The sequence below is a fragment of the Anguilla rostrata genome, chromosome 11 (genome assembly GCF_018555375.3).
Source record: "Anguilla rostrata isolate EN2019 chromosome 11, ASM1855537v3, whole genome shotgun sequence".
NCBI classification, from domain to species: Eukaryota; Metazoa; Chordata; class Actinopteri; order Anguilliformes; family Anguillidae; genus Anguilla; species Anguilla rostrata.
In genome coordinates, this window is record NC_057943.1 from 40,091,670 (window position 1) to 40,112,553 (window position 20,884).

At 43.0% G+C, this 20,884-nt stretch overlaps 2 protein-coding genes across 2 annotated transcripts; one reads left to right on the forward strand and one right to left on the reverse strand.

Annotated features, from left to right (window-relative positions):
* Positions 1-4,511: 4,511 nt before the first annotated feature.
* Positions 4,512-10,646, forward strand: dclre1b (DNA cross-link repair 1B). Its single transcript, XM_064300071.1, has 4 exons — positions 4,512-5,532; positions 5,886-6,051; positions 6,670-6,852; positions 7,796-10,646. Exons 1-4 carry the CDS (start codon positions 5,344-5,346, stop codon positions 9,055-9,057), a joined length of 1,800 nt encoding a protein of 599 aa, XP_064156141.1. The 5' UTR covers positions 4,512-5,343; the 3' UTR covers positions 9,058-10,646.
* A 1,882-nt stretch (positions 10,647-12,528) lies between these two features.
* Positions 12,529-15,260, reverse strand: LOC135235091 (Fc receptor-like protein 5). Its single transcript, XM_064300286.1, has 6 exons — positions 15,116-15,260; positions 14,364-14,399; positions 13,759-14,052; positions 13,337-13,630; positions 12,925-13,221; positions 12,529-12,566 (listed from the first exon to the last, which is right to left on the reverse strand). The coding sequence occupies exons 1-6, from the start codon at positions 15,144-15,146 to the stop codon at positions 12,529-12,531; spliced, it is 990 nt and encodes a 329-aa protein (XP_064156356.1). The 5' UTR covers positions 15,147-15,260.
* Between the last annotated feature and the right edge of the window lie 5,624 nt (positions 15,261-20,884).

Here is a 20,884-nt window from a genome sequence, read left to right on the forward strand (position 1 = left end):
TGCCATAGCCTATATGTGGAAATATACTTCTTCTTACTATTTTTATTACTATGCGGGAAATAGGGTATATGCATATATCTCTAGGGTGGCACGGTTGTGAATCTCAGCGTTGCGTGGAGTTTGCCTGTTCTCCCCATGTCTGTGTGGATTTTCTCCAACAGTCCAAAGACTTGCAGATTGACTCTAAATTGCCCATAGGTGTGAGTGAATGGTGTGTACACCCTGCAATATATTGCCGAACTGTCCAGGGCGTTTTCCGGCCTCTTTCCCAATGCATGCGGGGAAAGCTCCAGCACCCCCCGCGGCCCTGACCAGGAATAAGTGGGTACAATGATAGATGGATGGATGGATGGATGGATGGATGGACGGACATACACCTCTGGAGGGACAACGTCGCTCCTCATTTGTTTGTTTGTCCGTGCCTGTAATTTCCCCTATACCAACCATTATCTCAAATTTATGTAGCCTATACATCAACAGTATCCTTTATCACACAAAAAACGTGTTGAAATCCTACTCAAACTGAAATAGCCTAATATATATATAATCCAGAAAGCGCACAAATAAATTTATCTCTGCTCTTCTGAATTCATGCGCTGTTTTGTGAATCTGGCAACCCCACTGTGAGGACACGTGTTGTGACAGTTTCCTCATTGGACAATGAGTATGCCAATGTTGAACGTAACTCTTGAAGGCGTGGAAAACAGGGAAAGGAGTGGAATGCGAGAAGCCTGGTTGCTAATGAGCAAGATTTCAAGCAGTTTGTAGCCAGTAGGAGAGAAAAACCAGACATTGTGTGTATTCAAGAGTCCTGGTTAAAGTCTAACTTGGATTTTGTTTTATATGGCTATGTGGCAGTGAGGCGAGATAGGACGGAGGGGGGAGGAGGAGGATGTGTCACTTTTGTAAAGCAAGGCGTCCCTTACAGAGTAATAGGTATAGGTAATGAGCAAGAGTATGTGGTAGTAAAAGTGTGGGCAGAAAGGAAAGAGTTAGTGATTGTGAATTACTATAATCCATGCAAAAGGCTAGAGTTAAGCAAGCTTGAGGAGATAGAAGGGCAAAATGGTAGTAGCACGGTTTGGTGTGGTGATTTTAATGGACATAACATATTATGAGGGAGTGACAGAACAGATGCTAATGGTCAGGTGATAGAAGAGTTGTTAGATGAAAAGAACTTAGTATGTTTAAATGATGGCAGTAGTACAAGAATAGATGTTAATTCAGGGAGAGAGGCTGTGCTTGATCTTACACTTGTGTCAAACAACATAGCAGCAGTGTGTGATTGGACAGTGTATCAAGAAGGTACTATAGGGAGTGATCATTACGCAGTCTGGTGTAAGATAAATATTGCTGTCTCATTGACCATAGAAACACAGGTGGGAAATGGATCCTGGGAAAGCTGATTGGAGAAATTTCTGGAAGGAAGTGATAGATATTAAGTCAGGTTAATGATAGAATGGACATAGAGTCACTTGACAGCAAATAAAACAAGGCATAATGACAGCTGCATTCGAATCCATTTCTAAAAGTAAAGGTAGTATGAGAAGAAAGTGTACCATGGTGGATGATAAGTGTAAGGAAGCAGCGAGAATAGAAATAGGGCGTTAACTAGTCAAAAGAACTCATAATTTTCAACATATGATTCAGTACAAGCAGGCCCAGGCAGTAGTAAGGAGGATAATAAGACAGACAAAAGGACACATTGGAGAAAGTACTGTGTACAATTGGAACACAACTCAGGTGGGAGAAGTATGGGGATGATAAAAAGATGGGAGGGGACAGGAGGGAGTGGAGTTATCCGGCTCTGACCGATGGAAATGAGACTGCAGTAACAAATAAAGAAAAGGCAGAGTTATTGGCAAATACGTTTGTTAGGGTACATAGCTCCAATAATTTATCAGTAGAAGGAAGAAGAGGCAAAGAGAAAACAAAGTCTGAAAATATGGAGGCTTTATGCAGAAAGGATAGTAATGATGATGGACAAAATGTACCTTTGAGCATGGAAGAATTAAAAAGGGCACTAGATAAAACAGGAAAGACAGCACCGGGTAAAGATGAGATATGTTATAGCATGTTAAAACATCTGAGTGTAGGAAGTCTGGGGAAATTGTTGTCACTGTATAATAAAGTGTGGGAAGAGGGGAGAATGCCAAGGAGCTGGAAGGAGGCGATAATTATTCCAATAAGGAAACCTGGAAAAGATGCCAGCAGGCCTGGAAACAATAGACCAATTGCCTTGACATCTCACATTTGTAAGTTAATGGAACGTATGATAAATGAGAGGTTGATGTATTTTTTGGAAAAAGGAGGTATGGTGGCGTCGTATCAAAGTGGATTCAGGAGAGGAAGGAATACTATGGATCCAATGTTGTGTCTGGAGAATGAAATAAGGAAAGCGCAAGTAAATAAATAAAAAAAATATGGACAGTGGCTGCAGTGTTTTTTGATGTTGAGAAAGCGTATGATATGCCATGGAGAGAGGGACTTCTAATCAAACTGCACGTAATGGGAGTCGGAGGGAAAATGTTTAATTGGGTTATGGACTTTTTAGATGGAAGGACTATTCAGGTGAAGATAGGGTCAGAGTTATCAACCAAATATGTTGTGGAAAACGGGACACCTCAGGGAAGTGTAGTAAGTCCAACTTTATTTTCCATCATGATAAACGACATATTTATGAATATCCCTATGGATATGGGGAAGTCGTTGTTTGCAGATGACGGGGCTTTGTGGAAAAGAGGGAGAAATGTTGAACACATAGTGAAGAAAGGGCAAGATGCAATTAATCAAGTTGAAAAGTGGGGAACAAAGTGGGGAGTTAAATTTTCAGTTGAAAAAACAAAATCTATGCTTTTTACAAGAAAGAAACTCAGGGAATGCAATTTGAAATTGTATGGAAATAATTTAGAGAAAGTTGTGAGTTTTTTGGGAGTATATTTTGATATGAGGTTAACATGGAGGGAGCATATTAGATATGTTGTTAGTAAATGTAAAAAAGTGATAAATGTCATGAGGTGTCTTGCAGGATTGGAGTGGGGAGCTGATATAGCATCTCTGAAATATATTTATGTAGCCTTAATTAGATCAAGATTAGACTATGGAAGTATCATATATGGATCAGCAGCAAAATCTGTGCTGGCGGACCTAGACGTTATACAAGCTCGGGCTTTACGAGTGTGTTTAGGAGCAGTTAAAACTTCCCCAGTGTGTGCACTCCAAGTGGAAGCAGGTGAAATGCCACTGTGGTTGCGTCGGAAACAGCTGGTGGCTAACTACTGGGTTAATCTAAGGGGGCATGGAGATAGTCATCCAACAAAAAGGGCACTGCAGACAAGCTGGGAGAAGGAGAGGATGGAAAAAACAAATTTTGGATGGGCAGGAGATCAAGTGGCAAGAGATATGGGAGTATATGATAAAGAGTTTGGCGAAACTGTGGTGTGGTCTGTTATACCTGTCTGGGAGTTAGAAAGTGTGGGGGAAGATCTGGAATTACTTAAGATTAAGCATAGTAATAAGAATGCTGACTTAGTGCATATTATAACTATAGGGACTGTAAGTATAAAGGCAGTGTTCAGATTTTTACAGATGGATCAAAGGATCCGCAGACAGATGCGACAGGGGCTGCAGTTGCTGTGCCTAGTTACCAAGTGGGAATTAGCAAGAGAACATCGGATTGATCGAAGTGTGTATGTTGTTGAATTGTTTGCCATATTGATGGCATTAGAATGGGCTGAACGGGGTAGGGTTAACAAAATAGTAATATGTAGTGATTCTGTGTCGGCCATTGCAAGTATTAAGACAGGTACAGCCAGAAATCACCAGGATCTGCTGTATGAAATCTTGTTTGCCAATTCAAGAGTGGTTAGGCAAGGGGAAAATGTTACATTCATGTGGGTCCCAGCACATTCAGATATCCCGGGAAACGAGAGAGCAGATACGTTGGCAAAAGAAGTAGTCAAAAAGGGAAGTGTTGAAATCAATATCAAGTTATCAAAATCAGAGGGAAAGGGCATTGTGTGGGGAAATATCAATAAAGAATGGCAGCAGCACTGGGATCAGGAGAGAAGGGGGAGACATTTACATCTGATACAAAATAGAGTAGGCAGTGTAAGAAAGAGGGGAGGAAACAGAAGAGAGGAGGTTGTAATATCAAGATTAAAAATAGGACACAGTAATTTATGCAGCACACTTCATGTTATAGGTAAACATCCAACCAGTCTTTGTGAAATCTGTCAGGTACCAGAAACGGTAACACGTTATCATTAACTGCAATAAATATAGGTCGGAAAGGAAGGATATGATGGAGGAGATGGGAAGATTGGGGATAACAGGAGCAGGATTGAGGAATGTACTGGAGTGTGGTGCTAGTGGGCAGGGGAGGAGATGTTTTGTTAACTACCTTCGGTGAACGGGACTGTTAATGAAAGTGTGACAGTCAATAAACTGTAGGAGTTAACTTACTCCGAAAGATGGCAGTAATGCAACTTTCAAGGATACGAGACCGGTAAACAACACCGAAGAAGAAGAAGAACAGGGAAAGGAAAAAATGGCGGTAGAGTACATGGGAATAGGTTTTCGTTAAGTGAAATTTTGAATAATTCAGATAATTGAATAGATAAGAAGACATTATATAACGATCAACGTTGACTTCAAATTGGAATTCGTTTTTGGTTGCCTTTTTTATTTCCTTTTTTTATCCACGACACGATGTTGCTAGTTTTACTTAGCTTTCGAATTTATTGTTGCAAAGCTGACGTTAGATAGGTTTAATTAGTTTAGCTAATTAAAGGATGGTCAGTGTCAGCTAGCGATGTATCGTTATTCAGAAAACGTATTGTCAGCTGACGTTAGTTAATGAGCGATTTTGTTTGAACAAGCCATGCGATGCACTTATGCCACTGTTTAATGTTTAGATTTAGCGTTTTGAAGTAGCCAACGCAAGTTAACCAGCATGCTAGCCCAAACGACTTTAACCACATAGTTAACGAATACGTCCGCGGAATTTCTAACGTTTTCAAAAGCGAATGTGTCGCTGTGTTTGTCGTGTCGTAAATTGGTGAACTAAATTGGCGGTAGAAAGTCATTCAGCTTAGCAGCCGCTACACTGAACTATGAATGTCGCTAACCAGTTGTGTTAGTTTGCTACTGTTTCACTATACTTAGAAACTTGCAATGACCAAGTAGCGTATTCCTGGTACACACACAAAACACGCGTCGGTAGCTACCTATAGCGGCCGGTGTCTGGTTTGCAGGCAGTGCTAAAGTTATTTATTTCTTTTTTATGTTGCTAAAGCTAAGTATCACTTTGGAAGTAAGTTAGCTGAGGCCTGTGCCACAACGATGAACGGGAAACTTATACCTTTCACACCCCTAGCAGTAGACTTCTGGCAGGTGCGTAAATGCAGCCACGTCCGCCTGTTCTTCCTGTCGCATATGCACAGTGACCATACCGTGGGCCTGACCTCCACTTGGAGCCGACCAATATACTGCTCTCCCACCACAGCTAAGCTTCTTCAACTAAAACTGCAGGTAGATGCTAATTTACATTTTTGTAACATACATGGGCATCATTTGGGACATATTGAGGCGTTACAATGCACCTCGCTAAGAATGCATTGGAATGTGTACCAATTAATGTTAACCCAGTGTTTTACCCTGTTGTGTTTGGGCTTACATAAAAAAATGTATTCGAAAAATCATGCATCATTTAAGAGGAATTAATTGAAATGTTTATCGGTAATTTAAAAGCAACTTTACAATTTCATCATTAAGAGAACAATGCGGTTGCAGGTCTGCTGGATTTGGCTCCAAGTGTGTGATGCATTGTAGGAATGGCCGGCTTTCTCCGACCGGTGCTTCTGTTCTGTCGTCCCGCTCTGAAGGTGAAGCAGAAATGGATCCACCCTTTGGAGGTAGGCGGTGCCCACATGCTTCCGCTGGATGACATCGGCAAAGAGACGATGACGGTGTCCCTGATCGACGCCAACCACTGTCCCGGGTCGGTCATGTTCCTCTTCGAAGGTTACTTCGGCACCATTCTCTATACGGGTAAGCGTGGGGAACAGTCTCATTTGATGCACCTGAATGGGACAAACCAATATCGTGTTGCAACGAGACCCACCATTTTCTCTTTCAAAGCCTGGGCCATGTCTGAATGGGTGCACTTGCCTGCTACTGAGTATGCAAGTTGCATACGTGTTGTATAGTAGGCAAGCGTGCTGATTCCGTCATGGCCTTGGAGGGATTTTAACGTATTTTTTAATTGTTATCCTCCTGGGGTACTCAAATGGCACATCACAATTATACAACGTAGTACAGTGGTAACCAACCCTGTTCCCATCCTGTAGGTTTTCATTCTAACCCTAAATTAGCACACTTGATTCTTCTGATTAGCAGCTCAACAAAGATCTCTAGCTGTTGAGTGAGGTGTGCTTTAAGGTTGGAGTGAAGACCTGCGGGATGGTAAAGCTCCAGGAACAGGGTTGGGTACCGCTGATGCAGTGTCTAATTGGGATGTGTATAAAAACAAATAGGAATCAGCAGGAATGCCCCAGTACCATTTACAGGCTCAACCCAACTGAACTCTTCTCTCCCTACAGTTTAAATTAAATGTTTTAGAAAGCGCGGGCGGGCTGATGCCTTTGGGCCTGTGCCGTATCTCCGCAGGGGACTTCCGCTACACCCCGGCGATGCTGAGGGAGCCGTGTCTCCAGGCGGGGACGCACGTGGACGTGCTCTACCTGGACAACACCAACTGCGACCCCGCCCGCGCCCTCCCGTCCCGCCAGAGAGCCACCCAGCAGATCATAGAGCTCATCCGCGCTCACCCTGGGCACGAGGTGGTCATCGGTGAGACCCCCCCCCCCCGCGTCGCCACACAACGCCGACGACAATACAGTTCTGTTCCTCGTAGCTTCACCGAATAGCCGTCTTTTGTTTGGTGCTGTTCGTATTGTGATTATGCCCTACGCATGGTAGGTCAGCGTGGTTAAAGGATAACACCAGTAATTTTCATTTTTTTCAGAGTCATCAACATGTCCTATGAAAATACTAGAATGGAAAATGTTTCTGTCCGAACTCTCCGTACTTTTTGACGTGCTCCTACCCCATTTAGTGTTCAGCCAGGAATTAAAAGCCATTAATTTCAGTAGTGCACCGATGTCATTACACACAGCTCAGAAAGACATTTTCAGTTTTAGGAAATGCAACCTATTGTGGAAAACATGGCCTGTGTAGTTTTTACTAAGTTTACTTCAGAAATTTACTTCAATTAGACTCTTTTCAGTGTTTTGGTGTCGCCCCAAACTGCTTCTCCGCTGAAAAATCAATGGCTGTGTATGTACTAAGTTGTTTCAGTAAAAAGTACACATTATTGGTTCTTTTCATAGGATGTGTTGACAATACTGAAACAAAGAAAATGACCAGTGTTATCCATTAAGGGCATCTTGTAGCTGATTTAATCGTAATTAAAATGAGAGAAAATAAAGAAATTATTGTAATATTTACTCTTAGCCTTGTAGTCAAACATTTTATTATGATTATTAGTACCTTTCTACATCAAATGTTTTATTTTGTGAAATAGTGAAGGCTGGTGTCAGTAAATTAGTCTCATCAGTGCATGAAATTAGGGATGTGAATTCTAAAAATCACCAGCCATTTTCAACATTTCTTCCACTGCATTAACTTCAACAATACAACACAGCCTGGTTGGTTACCTGCCTAAGAGGCTGCTTGAGTAGAAAATGTTAATGTCATACCCCGAGTCTCATAGTTACTTAGCGGCTCTTTCCAGGCCTGTACAGGCTGGGTAAGGAGTCTCTGCTGGTGGAGCTGGCCCTGGAGTTCCGGACGTGGGTGGAGGTGAGCCCTGAGCGGATGGAGACTTTGATGGCGCTGGAGCTGCCTGACGTCTTCACCACGGAGCCCGGGGCCGGTCGCATCCGGGCCGTGGACAGGTCCGAGGTGCGCGCCACAAACCTGGCGGCCTGGAACCGCAGGCGCCCGACCCTGGCCATCCTGCCCACCAGCCGCCCCCCGCAGTCCTTCCACCCCGACCTGCACGTGGTGCCCTACTCCGACCACTCCTCCTACCAGGAGCTGGAGGACTTTGTCTCCGCCCTGCGCCCCGCCTCCCTCGTCCCCATCGTGGGGGCCCACGCCCCCTGCTTCTCGGCCCTCCTCAGCCCCCGGAAGAAGCGGCGGCCCGTGCTGGTGCCCGAGTCGGTCCAGCGCTACATGGCCGTGCCGCGCCACAGGGAGCTGGAGCCCAGGTCCGGATCCACCCCTCCGGCCTGCCCGGCCTGGTTCCAGACCCGGTGCTCCACCCCCCGTGGGGTGGTGTTCGAGTCACCGAGCCGGGAAGACCGGCCCCCCAGGACGGGGCGGCGGACGGGGTTCCGGAGCCTGGAGCTGCAGGAGGCGGAGCCTCCGGAGCCCGCCTCGCCCGGGGAAACGGACGGTCGCTACGGCGTGGAGGAGCCAGACGACGACTCTTCAGAACCGGCGCCGAGGGTCCGGCTGCCCTTCTCTGACTGCGGGAGGTCCCCGGGCGGGGCTTGGAGTGGTGAAGGTCCCGGGACGACCGCGGCGGGGGCAGAGAGGGCGGGGGAACGCCTCTACCCCGACGTCACGGCAGAGCTAAGGCGGGTCATCGCCGTTTCGCTAAAGCCAAGGAACCTGAGCGCGCCTGTTCCGGAAAAATCTCTCCGCCTCTGCCCCTTAAAGAGGAGTCAGTCATCTGTCGAGGAGCCCGACTCGACCACCGATACCATCGCCAAAAAAGCTAAAGGTGATACAGGCACCGACTGCTCTCCCACAATCCGTCTGTGCCCCTTTAAGCCCAGCTCCAGCTCTGATGTGGTCTGCTATCCCACAATCCCTCAGCAGCTCACTGACGCCAGCTCCAGTACTGACGTGTGCCTCAGTGACCTCCTAGCCGGGTTCCCACTTGTGCCAAAAAACCACCACCAGCGGGGTCCTGATGACTTCTACGAGGTCATGGAGAGGGCCCTCGCTCGATTCCCACCGAAAGAGCCAGCAAGGGCGTGCTTTTAGAAGTGCTCTTCAGTTTCCATTACAGACTGTCAGTGCGGGCAGCGGGTGTCTTAATTATGAGATGGCCTGGCATGTAAGACTATGACTTTAATTAAAAGTCTTTCTGTTAAGAGTATCGAAACTGGCAAGGTACTGAATGAAGGGAACTCTTGCTTGTTTGAAGGGTTCTGACGCACTGAAGTGCCGAGTGTGTATTTATGCACACGTTGGGTCCAGAAGACCTGTATCAGGTGTGTTCTGCTCCATTCCTGGAGGGCGTGCCTGCATCCTGATGGTAAATCCAATAAGTCACTCTGGGTTCATTTTCAGAACTGTCGTATACACCAGTAGTGGTTCGCTCCTGTGTCACACTTTGTCACCAAGGATACCTGTGTAGTCTGGAGCTGCACTATATCTCGTGACCAGATCTCAATCTCATGATCAACAATGGCTGATCAAATATGTAGTCTGGCTAAAAAAGCAATTGAGAGCAGATCACCACGATACCCCAAAACTGATTGACCCTTACTGAGCAGCTATGAGGTGTTGAGGTATAGGCAGGAGAGTAGTACCTCAGAGGTGCAAATGGTTTGGGGATGGGGGCTTTCCCACTCATTTGGCTGTGTGAGAGTCTTATAGAGGAACAAAGTGATTGGCTAAAAAGTGCTAGAAGGGTACATTGGGGAAAACGTTCGAAAGTTGAAAGCAAGCTGGGGATGTTCTTGTCATAAAAGACATTGAAAGGAGAGCAGTGATCTGCACAGGCACCCTTTGACCACCCAGCTGAAGTTTCTGATTTTGTCATTTCCTAATCGAACTCCGTCAGCCTGTTAAGAAACGCCCCTCGTCTCCACATTTTTTTGGAAATGGGAAGCGACTCATTTTAGTTTAAAGCTAACTTTTTTTTGTGTAAATGAGGAGCTGGAAAAATGCAACTGGTTATGCTTCTTCCAGGTTCACATACTGTTCAGTCGACCGTTCAGTTCGTAAGTTTACTATATTATGGAAACGCTCGTTCGGCACCCATGACCAGAAAAGTTTTCCTCAACACATTAGAGTTTTTTTTTTTTTGCCTATGAAGCTTCATATTCATGTTGCCAAATGTTTTTTATGAAGATTATTCTTTACTTGAGAAATATGTTCTTACCATTTGCCGTTAGCATCTGTGCTGACCCACACCATGTGCATTGTTTCTCATTAATAGTGAACCCTTTATTTTCACACAGTGGGTCTCAGACTTGGTCCCGTGTCTGCCTGTTTTTGTTCTAACTTTTTAATTGGACACGTCATTTGATACATTTCTCTCTGATTGGATTGTAGCCTGTCACATGACCTTAGTGGGGTGGCAGTTACTGAAAATCTGGCCACCTGGCCACTGAAACTAAACCGCGTGTGGAAAATAGAGTTAAGACACAGAAAATGGCCAAAATGAATGTAAAAATCTCCATACACAGGAGAACACCTGATCTAGCACACCCGTGTTATTGTTTGAACCATGACCAGTAACGTTTGGGGACCGTGTGTTTTGTAAGTTTTTGTATCGTTGCCTTGAATTCTTCTGCAATGTTAATAAGTTTTATTAAAGAAAAAGGTTTTGTTTTGTTTCTGTACCTCGGTTTCTCCTTGAACAAGGTTTCCGGCTGAAATTCCGTGCCAGATCATTTTGGAAATTGAATTTTGACTTGTCTGGTGTATTCTTTATTTGGTCACCACCAACCAATATTTTAATAATATTCTTAAAATAATTTACAGAGAATGCCTGCTGTACAGTTGAACAGAGCGTATCTGTGTAGCTGCTCATTTTTACCACTAGGGTGCACCAGGAACCAGAATTATAAACTGCTGGATTCACTTTCCAAATTTAATGGTGCATTATTTCAGTTACAGTGTGCTGTAGCATTTTTATGTGAAATGAAGGATGTGTTTTAAATGTGGAAGTTTGTGTAGGGACATTTGGAAGTTTGCGATGTAAAGCCTGGATTTACCATCGGTCCACGGTCTCATTCTCCTCCCTCTGTCTCAGTGCACAACCCCCCAGTCTGTGCTTGCAATCTCCCCCTGGTCTGTGATCTCTATCAAACCTCTTTAAATGTAACCCTTTTAACTCTTTATGTTGGGGGTCCCCTGGAGGGGGGGTCCCTGCATTGGAAACTGTTGAAAGCCCTGATTCAAAGATTCAAAACAAGAGCATACCCTTCATTTTACCCCAGACCAGCTTCATTGGCTGCATTTGTAAAAACTCAGAACGTTTTTGAAGCACGGTATACAAACGACAGATTTTCCCGTCACATAAATAATACAAATTGCATAATGTTCAAAAGTATTTGAAATCTGTAATTGAAATACTGCTCGTCCCTTTGTGCTAAATTGTGGAAATGAGACCTAAATGCGAAACGTCCACCGGGGCAGGAAACTAACTTCTTCGTCCGCCGTCCTCAGTGGCTGACCCACCGCAAAATCCCCCAGCTAGTTTCCCCTTCATACCAGTTTAGAATAGGGCAGGACCTCCGAGTGATGGGTTGGTTCCCTGCCAAAGTGGCTGGTAGAGTGGACCCACTTACCAGCCACAGATGAACCGCACCGGCATTTGGCTGGTGGCTGGTGTTGCAGTAATTCCCCACTCTTCTGTCCAGCTCTAAAGTAGTCCCTCTACCCAGGTCCTGGAAGGTTGCTGGGTGAGCAGATTCTCGCTGTTACCCAGCACTCCATTGATAAATCAGAAAATCAAATCTTCTTAATAGGTGTATGTAGTGTGCTGTACTCCAGTTATAATATATCAGAACCATGTTGCTGTTTGACATCAAAGTGAGAAATTGGGCAGGCTTTATAACCAATAGGAGCTTGCGAGTGAACTCATGAACGGAACAATTATCTAGGAATTGTATGCCTAATACTGTATTAGGTTGTTTTAATTATTTTTATAAAATTACTCACCCATTTTGTTTCAGGCCTAATAACTCAACAGGCCTGACAACACAATCGTGCTCTAAATTGTGTTACCGGGTAAAAACGGTAATAAGCAGCAATTTATTCATCCTATCAACTGGCACCACACAGCCCTGCAGTGAGGAGTAAGGCTGTGATTCTGTGGGTCCAGCACGTTCTCATAAAAAATAACGACTGGGCTTCAGATATATCAGAGAAAGTAGTTATATGACATCATGAATTAATCTGCATATTTCAGTGTCTTAAGTACATTCATTTCATATATATACTCATTCATTATGTTCCCATTGCTCATGAGAGGCAGCTGATTGGCAGCTCTCTCTCACTCCTCTTAACTCAATTATGGCACCAATAACTGCCAAATGGTTTTTTTCAAAATCTCAGTCAAGGGTACAGTATTTACTCGGTTAATGTAAGGCAGTGCAAGCCTGGCACACAAAATTGTACATAGTGGCAAAGAGTTTGCAGTTGAAATGTATCAGTTTACTGGGGACATGCAAAATAAATCATATTTACCTCGTACAGTCAATGTAGCAGAGCTGCCAATCAGAGAGTGTACAGATGCTGCCCTTGTAAGTTCTCCTCTGCAGGTGTACAGTCCAGCATGTGACTGATCAGCAGAGAGGATTGTGTATGTGTCTTCATTTACACTGCTGGAGTCAGCCTTGACTACAGGAAGCTCCAGTCCATCTCTGTACCATTTATACATCCACTCTGCAGAGCTGCCCTGAATTACACACCTCAGAGTCACTGTTTCAGTGGGGAAGACCTCTGTCCATCCAGACTGCACGGTTAGATGTGTTTGAGGTAATACTGTAAATCACAATTTTTAATTATAAACTGAAAGTATCATGAAACACTCCTCATAATTTTAGTAAATTATTAATAAATAAATCAAAGCCATATTCGACTAGTGTAAAAAACTATTGTAATAATTCTCACCAGATATTTCTAAAGTCAGAGGATCACTGTGGTCTGAGTAAAAAGGTTTTCTTCCTCTTGCAGCTCTACAGCGGTACTCTCCACTGTGGGCCAGAGCAGCAGAGCTGATGGTGAAACTAGACCCATCAGTCCTGCTGCTGTCAGTGTTGGGCACAGTGTGTCTCAGTACGTCTTTGTACCAGAGATACTCCCAGCCAGCAGGATCTCCCCCAAACCCACAGCTCAGGGTGACTCTCTCTCCTGTGTACAGCTCTCCACTGGGGGGATTCTGGGTAATAACAGGCCTTGGCTTTTCCCCTGATAAAGGTAAAATATGTGCTCAGTCTCATTTCTTAGCATTCATAAACATTGACAGTCTTCATCACATAGAAGATCATATGGGTAAAAACTGAAGAAAACCTCCCAAACTCACCAGACACATTTAACACAAGTGATCCAGGGGAAGACTGGATCACAGGGCTTTGTCCTCGTTCACCCTGACACAGGTACTCTCCACTGTCTGACTCCCTTACAGAGTGCAGGATGTGCTTTTGTTGGCTTTCAGTATTGCGAGCATAGAGGCTCTCTAATCTTCCCTGGGTGTTTCTGCTCCATGAATATCTCCAGCCAGACCCTTTCCTGATTTCACAAGCTAAGCTAACAGTTTCTCCTGTGAACATCACTGAGGCTGGGGGATCTGTGACTATGACAGCCTGAGGACGATCAGCTGAAATGGAGATAAGAACATTGAAGAGATGTTATTTTAACGTTTTATTTCATGTCATTTTTTGAAGCAAATATCTAAAAACACAGAACCACTATTTGAGGGGAGTAATTTTCCACCACACTACTCACCAGAGACTGTTATTGTATGGATGTTACTGAAAGCTCGCTCATTTCCTTTTACAGCTTCACACTGATACATTCCACTCTGTCTCTCTCTCACATCACTTAGGACCAACACAGACACAGAGCCGTTACTACTGGAGGCTGGAAGTTGTGCTAGAGGCCCCTGACCGTGTCTGGTCCACACAAATGTCCATCCCTCAGATTCAATAACCTGACAGCTGAGAGTAATTGTCTCTCCTCGGAACACATCTGGCCATGGAGGATTAGCAGTCAGATGAACAGCAGGACCTGACTGTGCAGCTGAAACAGTTATAAAAAACAGAATCAAACTGTTTTACAATGCAAGGTTTGGTTTGATACGTTGTACCAATGAAAAATATGCATTCAGCTTTTAAATTTAAATTTAAATGAACTACATTACATTTCCAAAATGTAAATTTTCCCTATATGTATCCTAAACAACTTTGAGTCTGTCAGAAAGAATGAGTTTTGGAGAGTTGTCATGATCTTTATGAATTCTGGTTTATAAATGCTTTGCATGTTCCACAAATCAAATGCATGGTTATTATGTCCCTGTCAAAACATAGATCTGAGGAACTTAATATCTATACCTTTGTGTACACCAAAAACCACCAATGCTGTGGCATCTGAAACAGGAAGAAAGAAAAGTAGATGTCTGATCCAGTGTGAATGAATGTTAGTATACAATGGTTTTATTACACTCTCAGTAAAAAACGGTCCTTTGGCTTATGGAACCCTCTATGGTTGGTGTGAAAAATGTGAAAGCTCCTAGATTGAAACATTTTGCCTGACAAAGAACTCTTGAACTAGTCGGGGTCCCTCCATGGAGACGCAGAAGACCCTTTTTGAACCCTTTTTTCTGAGAGTGTATTTTCACATTAAAAACACCAATCCTTTTTTTTTTTGCAATGCTGTATAATGTTGTCCAATTTTTCGGTAGCTAAATGTTCTTGATAGTATGTTATTTTCACTCACTCTATCTTTCATGCGGTATGCTAACTTTATAAGCTCACACCAGTTCAGCGATGAATGAAGTGTGATTGTTCAGACACAAGAGACAGTCACACGTTTGAAAGTATGTGTTGCATGTTTTCATAAAGTTAATTGTGAAGAACTATGCCACTTTCAAAGTATTGTGCAGTCAAACTTACAGATTAGCAGTCACAATAATACTCAGCAAGACTTCTGCCCATAACAGGAATTATACATTTATTCAGATTTTCCACAACATAACTGTTTTTGTAATGTCTCACATACTATACGTATTACGCATTGTAATCATAATTCATATGTTACCAGATAATTATTGCTTGAAATTGTTTATTAAAATTCTTCTACTTACAAAGCAGAAAGAACATGGTGTCCGGCTTCATACTGATTACTAATACTGTGTAAATGCCCCACTAGAAACCACGAGGACGTTTTTGTTCACCTCAGTTTCCACAACCCTTTGCAAAGAGGAAATGCAACAGGCACAGCAGTGACACAGCTGAAACAAATGCAGTGCCTGCATGTAGTTATTGTCTCTTGGGGCCCCTTAGAAAATGCAGAAATTCATTTAAAATTGGTGTGATATATAGCCGAACATTGCAGGCATATTCTCCCTACCAAAACAGCTGCCCTCTTAGGAAGGTAGAAAGATAATTGTTTATTGCTCCAGTGATTCGTTTGCAGACAGTAGGGGAGTGTGGGGTGGGGGGGGGGGGGTCTCTTTGATTGCAGCTCTCAGGCTCTGGAAATATACTATTTTGAATATTAGAACAATTCTGTCACTGTCCTTTTTTAAAATGTAAAAATAATTTTTTTATGAACTCACTTTTAATGCCTTTTTATTCTTAGTTCATTTTTTTCCTTTTACCTTTAGAAATGGATTTATTTGCTCTGATGTTTTTGTTCATTATTGTAAACTGAAATTGTAAGCATTTTGTGGCCCAGCTGGGGGCGGAGCTGGCAATTGGAAGGGGGTGGAGCCACCGGAATGGAAATACCGGCCTTCCACTACAGCTCCCCTCATGGCCTTACAATATATATATATATATAGCGAGAGTAGATACTCATCTTAAACAGATACCAGTAAAACCGTCTTGTACCTCACAGGCAAGGTGATATGTGTGCTTCCAAATAGAAAGATGCTACAATGACAAAATATCAAAGGCAATAACAGGAAAACCAGCACAACTCTGCTCCAGATGATATGAATGCATTACATATAATATTACAGGCATTTTGCAGATGCTCTTATCCAGAGCAACTTACACAGCTTTTCTGTATACAGTAGCATTTACATCCAATTATACAGCTGGATATACACTGAAGCAACGCAGGTTAAGTACTTTGCTCAAGGGTATGACGGCAGTGTCCTACCCAAGAATCAAACCTGTGAACTTTAGGTTGGAAGACCAGTTCCTTACCCGTTACCCTTTACCTTTGTTTTATTTTATTTTTGCATTGCCTTCATTATTTTTACATAGAACACATGAGCACATCCTCAAAGCAGGCTTTTTACTCCCTTTCTTTTGTGTGTTACAATTTGCCACTATTGTTTAGTTTTCTGTGTTGGTACTTTTCTGTTATAGGTTGCAGGTGGTCACGCAGTTTTCTTGTTTAAGACATTTTTAGATGGTTAGGCCAGAAAGTCACCTGTGGTTTCTTTTAAATTAGAGTAGTCTAGCTCTGGTCTGTTTTCTGCTTGAACCATCCTGTTCAGCCTACATATGGTAATGTGTTTTGTTTTGTTGTCTCATTGTTTGTAATAAATATTTATTTTTTATTAATTTTTATTATTTTATTATATGTATTATTTATTATTTTTTGTATATAGATTTTGACTCCTTGTTGTTATGTTTTAGTCCATGGTTATTGGAACTTCGATTGGCTTTTGGGACGTAACAGTGTCCTACTGGGGAATCGAACCAAGGACCTTTACGTTACAAGACCAACTTCGCATCCATTGTACTACTCTGCTGCCCCAATTATTTTCAGGAGCCATCTTGATTGCTCTGCTCTTAATAGTCATTCTGAGACCACGCATTCAAACATGTCCTCTCCTCAAGGATACGTATGCCAATTCACTGCTTCTTTTCACACCGCAGTGCATGAGCTGGGCTTGCACTGGTATGAGCTGGAAGAAAAAGCTTCTTGTGCAGCTTGTGTTTGTGTTTGTGTGCGTGTGTATGTGTGCACGCATGCGCTTGTGTGTGTGTGTGTGTGAGAGAGAGAGAAACAGACAGATAAACACTGTAATGTCATATATTTTTATATGTAGTTCAAGGTGACTATAGTCAACAACAATTGACACAAAAGTGATGTTAAACACTGTTAGCACTCAGCACTGTTTTTACAGACCCAAACTCTGTTAGGGACCGTTCTCACGGCTCTCTTTCCGAAGTGGTTGCTCAGGTAATGTGTTAATTTATTTTTATTGTGACACTATCAGTGAGATACACCAGCAGCAGATCTCAAAAACGGCAGCGGTGAAACGATTAAAGGCCGTGTGGTCGGGCACTGTCGCATCTAGCTACCAAGCGGCAAACGGGTGCAGAGTGACAGAGGATATGGGTTTTTTATTTTGTTTGTTTTTTTTTTATTTTCAAAATCTTCCATCACAAGTTTCCTAGTTTTCGCCTAATACCTATTAATAGAGGCAGCTGTGATGACCACAGCGTAGGCAATGCACTTATCTGATGTCTAAAGCAAGAATGAAGCCTCATGACACATTTCTGTGCTTTCCATTTTGTAAGTAATCTTTTTGTTTACTGTTGCACTGCTATCTCTTTCTCCATTTGATGTTTGTAACTGATTTGTTGTTTGTCTAATGTCTTGTGTAACTTCATAACTTTGTGTTTTATGTCAGGTCCCCCTTGCATAAGAGATTTCGATCTCAATGGGGTTTTTCCTGGTTAAATAAAGAAATCTACATTTCATGTGAATATGTAGATGTGGTGAAATAAATGAAAGAATACATGTATGGTTAAGACTGACTAAAGTGACATTATTATGATTTTATATATTATGCCTTGAATCTTACTGATCATGATATGATAGGTCATGCAGTGCTTCCATATACATGCAGACCTAACATACGTGATCCAGCCGACCAATGGTGTAACTTCATCACTCACTCAGTCACTCACTCAGGCACAGACATTCGCATTTGTAGGGCTGGCCCCGCTGTTGCAGTCCAGCCAATAAATGAAAGAATACATCAGTGGTGGCTGGTGACTCAAAAAATTGGCGAGGACAGGAAGAAAACCAATCCATGGCATCATGTTATTTTACACTATTTGGCTACTTATCTCTACTTTCTTATGTTCAAGTTATGTTATGATGTTATGTTCAAATGTAGCAATAATCCAACAAGCAACCTAATGCAAACTTACTATACAACTAAGGTAAGTAATGCACCTGAGGTGTATCCCCACCTTCCATAAGGAACAAATATCATATTATTGGGATGGCAGGTATGCCATCCCGCCAAGTTATGCCTTGGCGGGGGCATGCCCCATACCTATACAGCACCGAGAGTTTGGCACTTGTCAGGGTTCCCCACAGAAATAACCAGAACAGCCACAGACACTCAGCCCTTAAAAACATTAAATTCTGTACATTCTGACCCCATTTCAACAGACATATTTCATAAACAACTTCACATGTCCACACAATAAAGCCCCAAACTAAGGGGATTTTGCGTTTTCTCCTTCTTCTTCTTCCTCTTCTTCTTCTTCTTCTCTTTCTTCTTTTTCTTCTTCTCATTCTTATTTTTCCTGCCGCCTATCCCCCGAACAACATGTCTCCCCATTGGACATTTTACTGACACCAGCCAAATCTTCACCTACACGACCCAATCAAAAACTTGCATACACACGCAAAATACTCATACCTTTTTACTCTGAAACATTTCTAATCTACACAGCTAGTCCACTTGTGGCCTAGTGGGCAAGGTTACAGTCTTGGGATCATAGGGTCTCAAGTTCAAGCCCAGCTAGGAACATGTATCTTTAACCTGCTTTTACCCTCACTAATAATTGTCTACTACTTCTCAATTATTGCTTTTGCACCATATCTACCCGCCGTTCACCAAACGTATGACATCATCACCCTGTGCCAAGAATCTCGGAGTGGTGATGGACAACAGGCTGTCCCTCTCCAAGAACATCGCAGCAGTAAGCCGGGCATGCAGATTTTTCCTGTATAACATCTGCAGAATCCGCCCCTTTCTCACCACCTACTCAACCCAGCTCCTGGTCCAAGCAATGGTTCTATCCCGCCTGGACTACTGCAACTCTCTTCTGGCTGGACTACCGGCATTTGCCACCAGACCCCTGCAACTCATTCAGAATGCTGCGGCTCGTCTGGTCTTCAACCTCCCCAGACACTCCCACGTCACTCCCCTGCTCACTACCCTCCACTGGCTGCCTGTTATAGCTCGCATCAAATTTAAAACATTGGTCCTAGCATACCAGGCAGTCAAGGGATCAGCCCCAGCATACCTCCACAAGATATTCAAACCCTACATGCCAGCCAGATCCCTCCGTTCTGCTACCTCAGGACGCCTAGCACCTCCCCCTCTTCGCACCTGCACTTCCAGAACATGTCTCCTGTCTGTTCTGGCCCCACGATGGTGGAATGACCTCCCTGTGGAGGTCAGAACAGCTGAGACACTGACCCATTTCAAAAGACCCACCTCTTCAGGCTGCACCTCTCCCCATCCCTCCCTACCCCCCTGTAAATGACTGTAAGCTTAGGGTTGTAACTAGGCAGCTGTTTCGTAGGTGACTTAGGTGCATTAACTGTCTTAACTACTGCTTGTATTTTTTCCATAGACTGCGTTGTTGCCGTTCTCGTTGTTTAGTGTTAATCAGTTTAACCTTCAGGGTCCAAGTTGAACTATGCGGTTGTTCCCTGCACTTGGACCGGTACTTCTCTCTAGGGGTTTCGTCATACTTGTTCCTGGTTATGGTTATACACTTTGTTGTACGTCGCTCTGGATAAGAGCGTCTGCCAAATGCCTGTAATGTAATGTAATGTATACACTGCATTATGATGTACCGTCTGCACGTTCAATTATTAACCGGCTGCAATATTGCATATTGCATTTCTACTAACTATATTTCTTCACTTGACTACCGTACAAAACCTTCTTATCAGCAAACGCCACGTTTCTACATTCATGTTACCTCGCCCTGTTCTCTATCTAGCCACATACAAACAATTACTACGTATGTACGTTCTGCAACTCCCCATTAAAACATTACATTTAAAATCATGACTCACTTTTAATTATAACTAATACTACTGAACATGAGAAAAGCACATCAGTGCAATAGATTTCACATGTTACTTAACCCTCTACCCTCTAAGCACTTTGAGCATTTTGAAAAGTGCTATATAAATGTAATTAATTATTATTATTATTATTATTACTTTAACAACTAATACTTTATACAGACTGTTATATAAGCAAACTAAACTCGCTCATGGTCACTTCATTTACATCGCACTATAGTCTGTGATCATGTCAACCTTCACCTACATGCCCATTCTGCTAAAATCATATTGTTTCAACTACGCAATTTCATAATTTCTCCTCATTTCTCTCACACTGTTGTTATTTTCTCATATGCAAAGCCTGCTGGGACATTTGCGTCGGCTCCTATTCTCCACTATCAGGTTTTCCGGTTCTAGCTTAGCAGAACAGCGAAGAGGATTCCTACCTGCAGATAAGCCTATCAAAATGCCTTATAAACCTTACAAACACTAAAAGTGCATCTCCACGAAATAACAGACAACGGAGCAGGACAGAAGGGTACACAAGTTGCGACCTAGGGAGCTCTAATTTTACGGGCTTGCTGATTCTGTCGTCAATCAAGGCTTGTTGGATGGCCGTCAAATCCGTAAGTGGGCTACATACACTGGCCATATTTCACCTGCGTTTCTGATGCGTTTACACTTATGCCACCGCACCCTTTGTTACAGCCAATGTTTTACATATATAGCAAACCGAAACTGCTAAACGGTACACGCTCATCAGACTACAAATTCACACAAGGATAGCCATAATCCACAACCATTTCTTACAGGGTCACTTCACATTTCTCACTCTCATAATAAA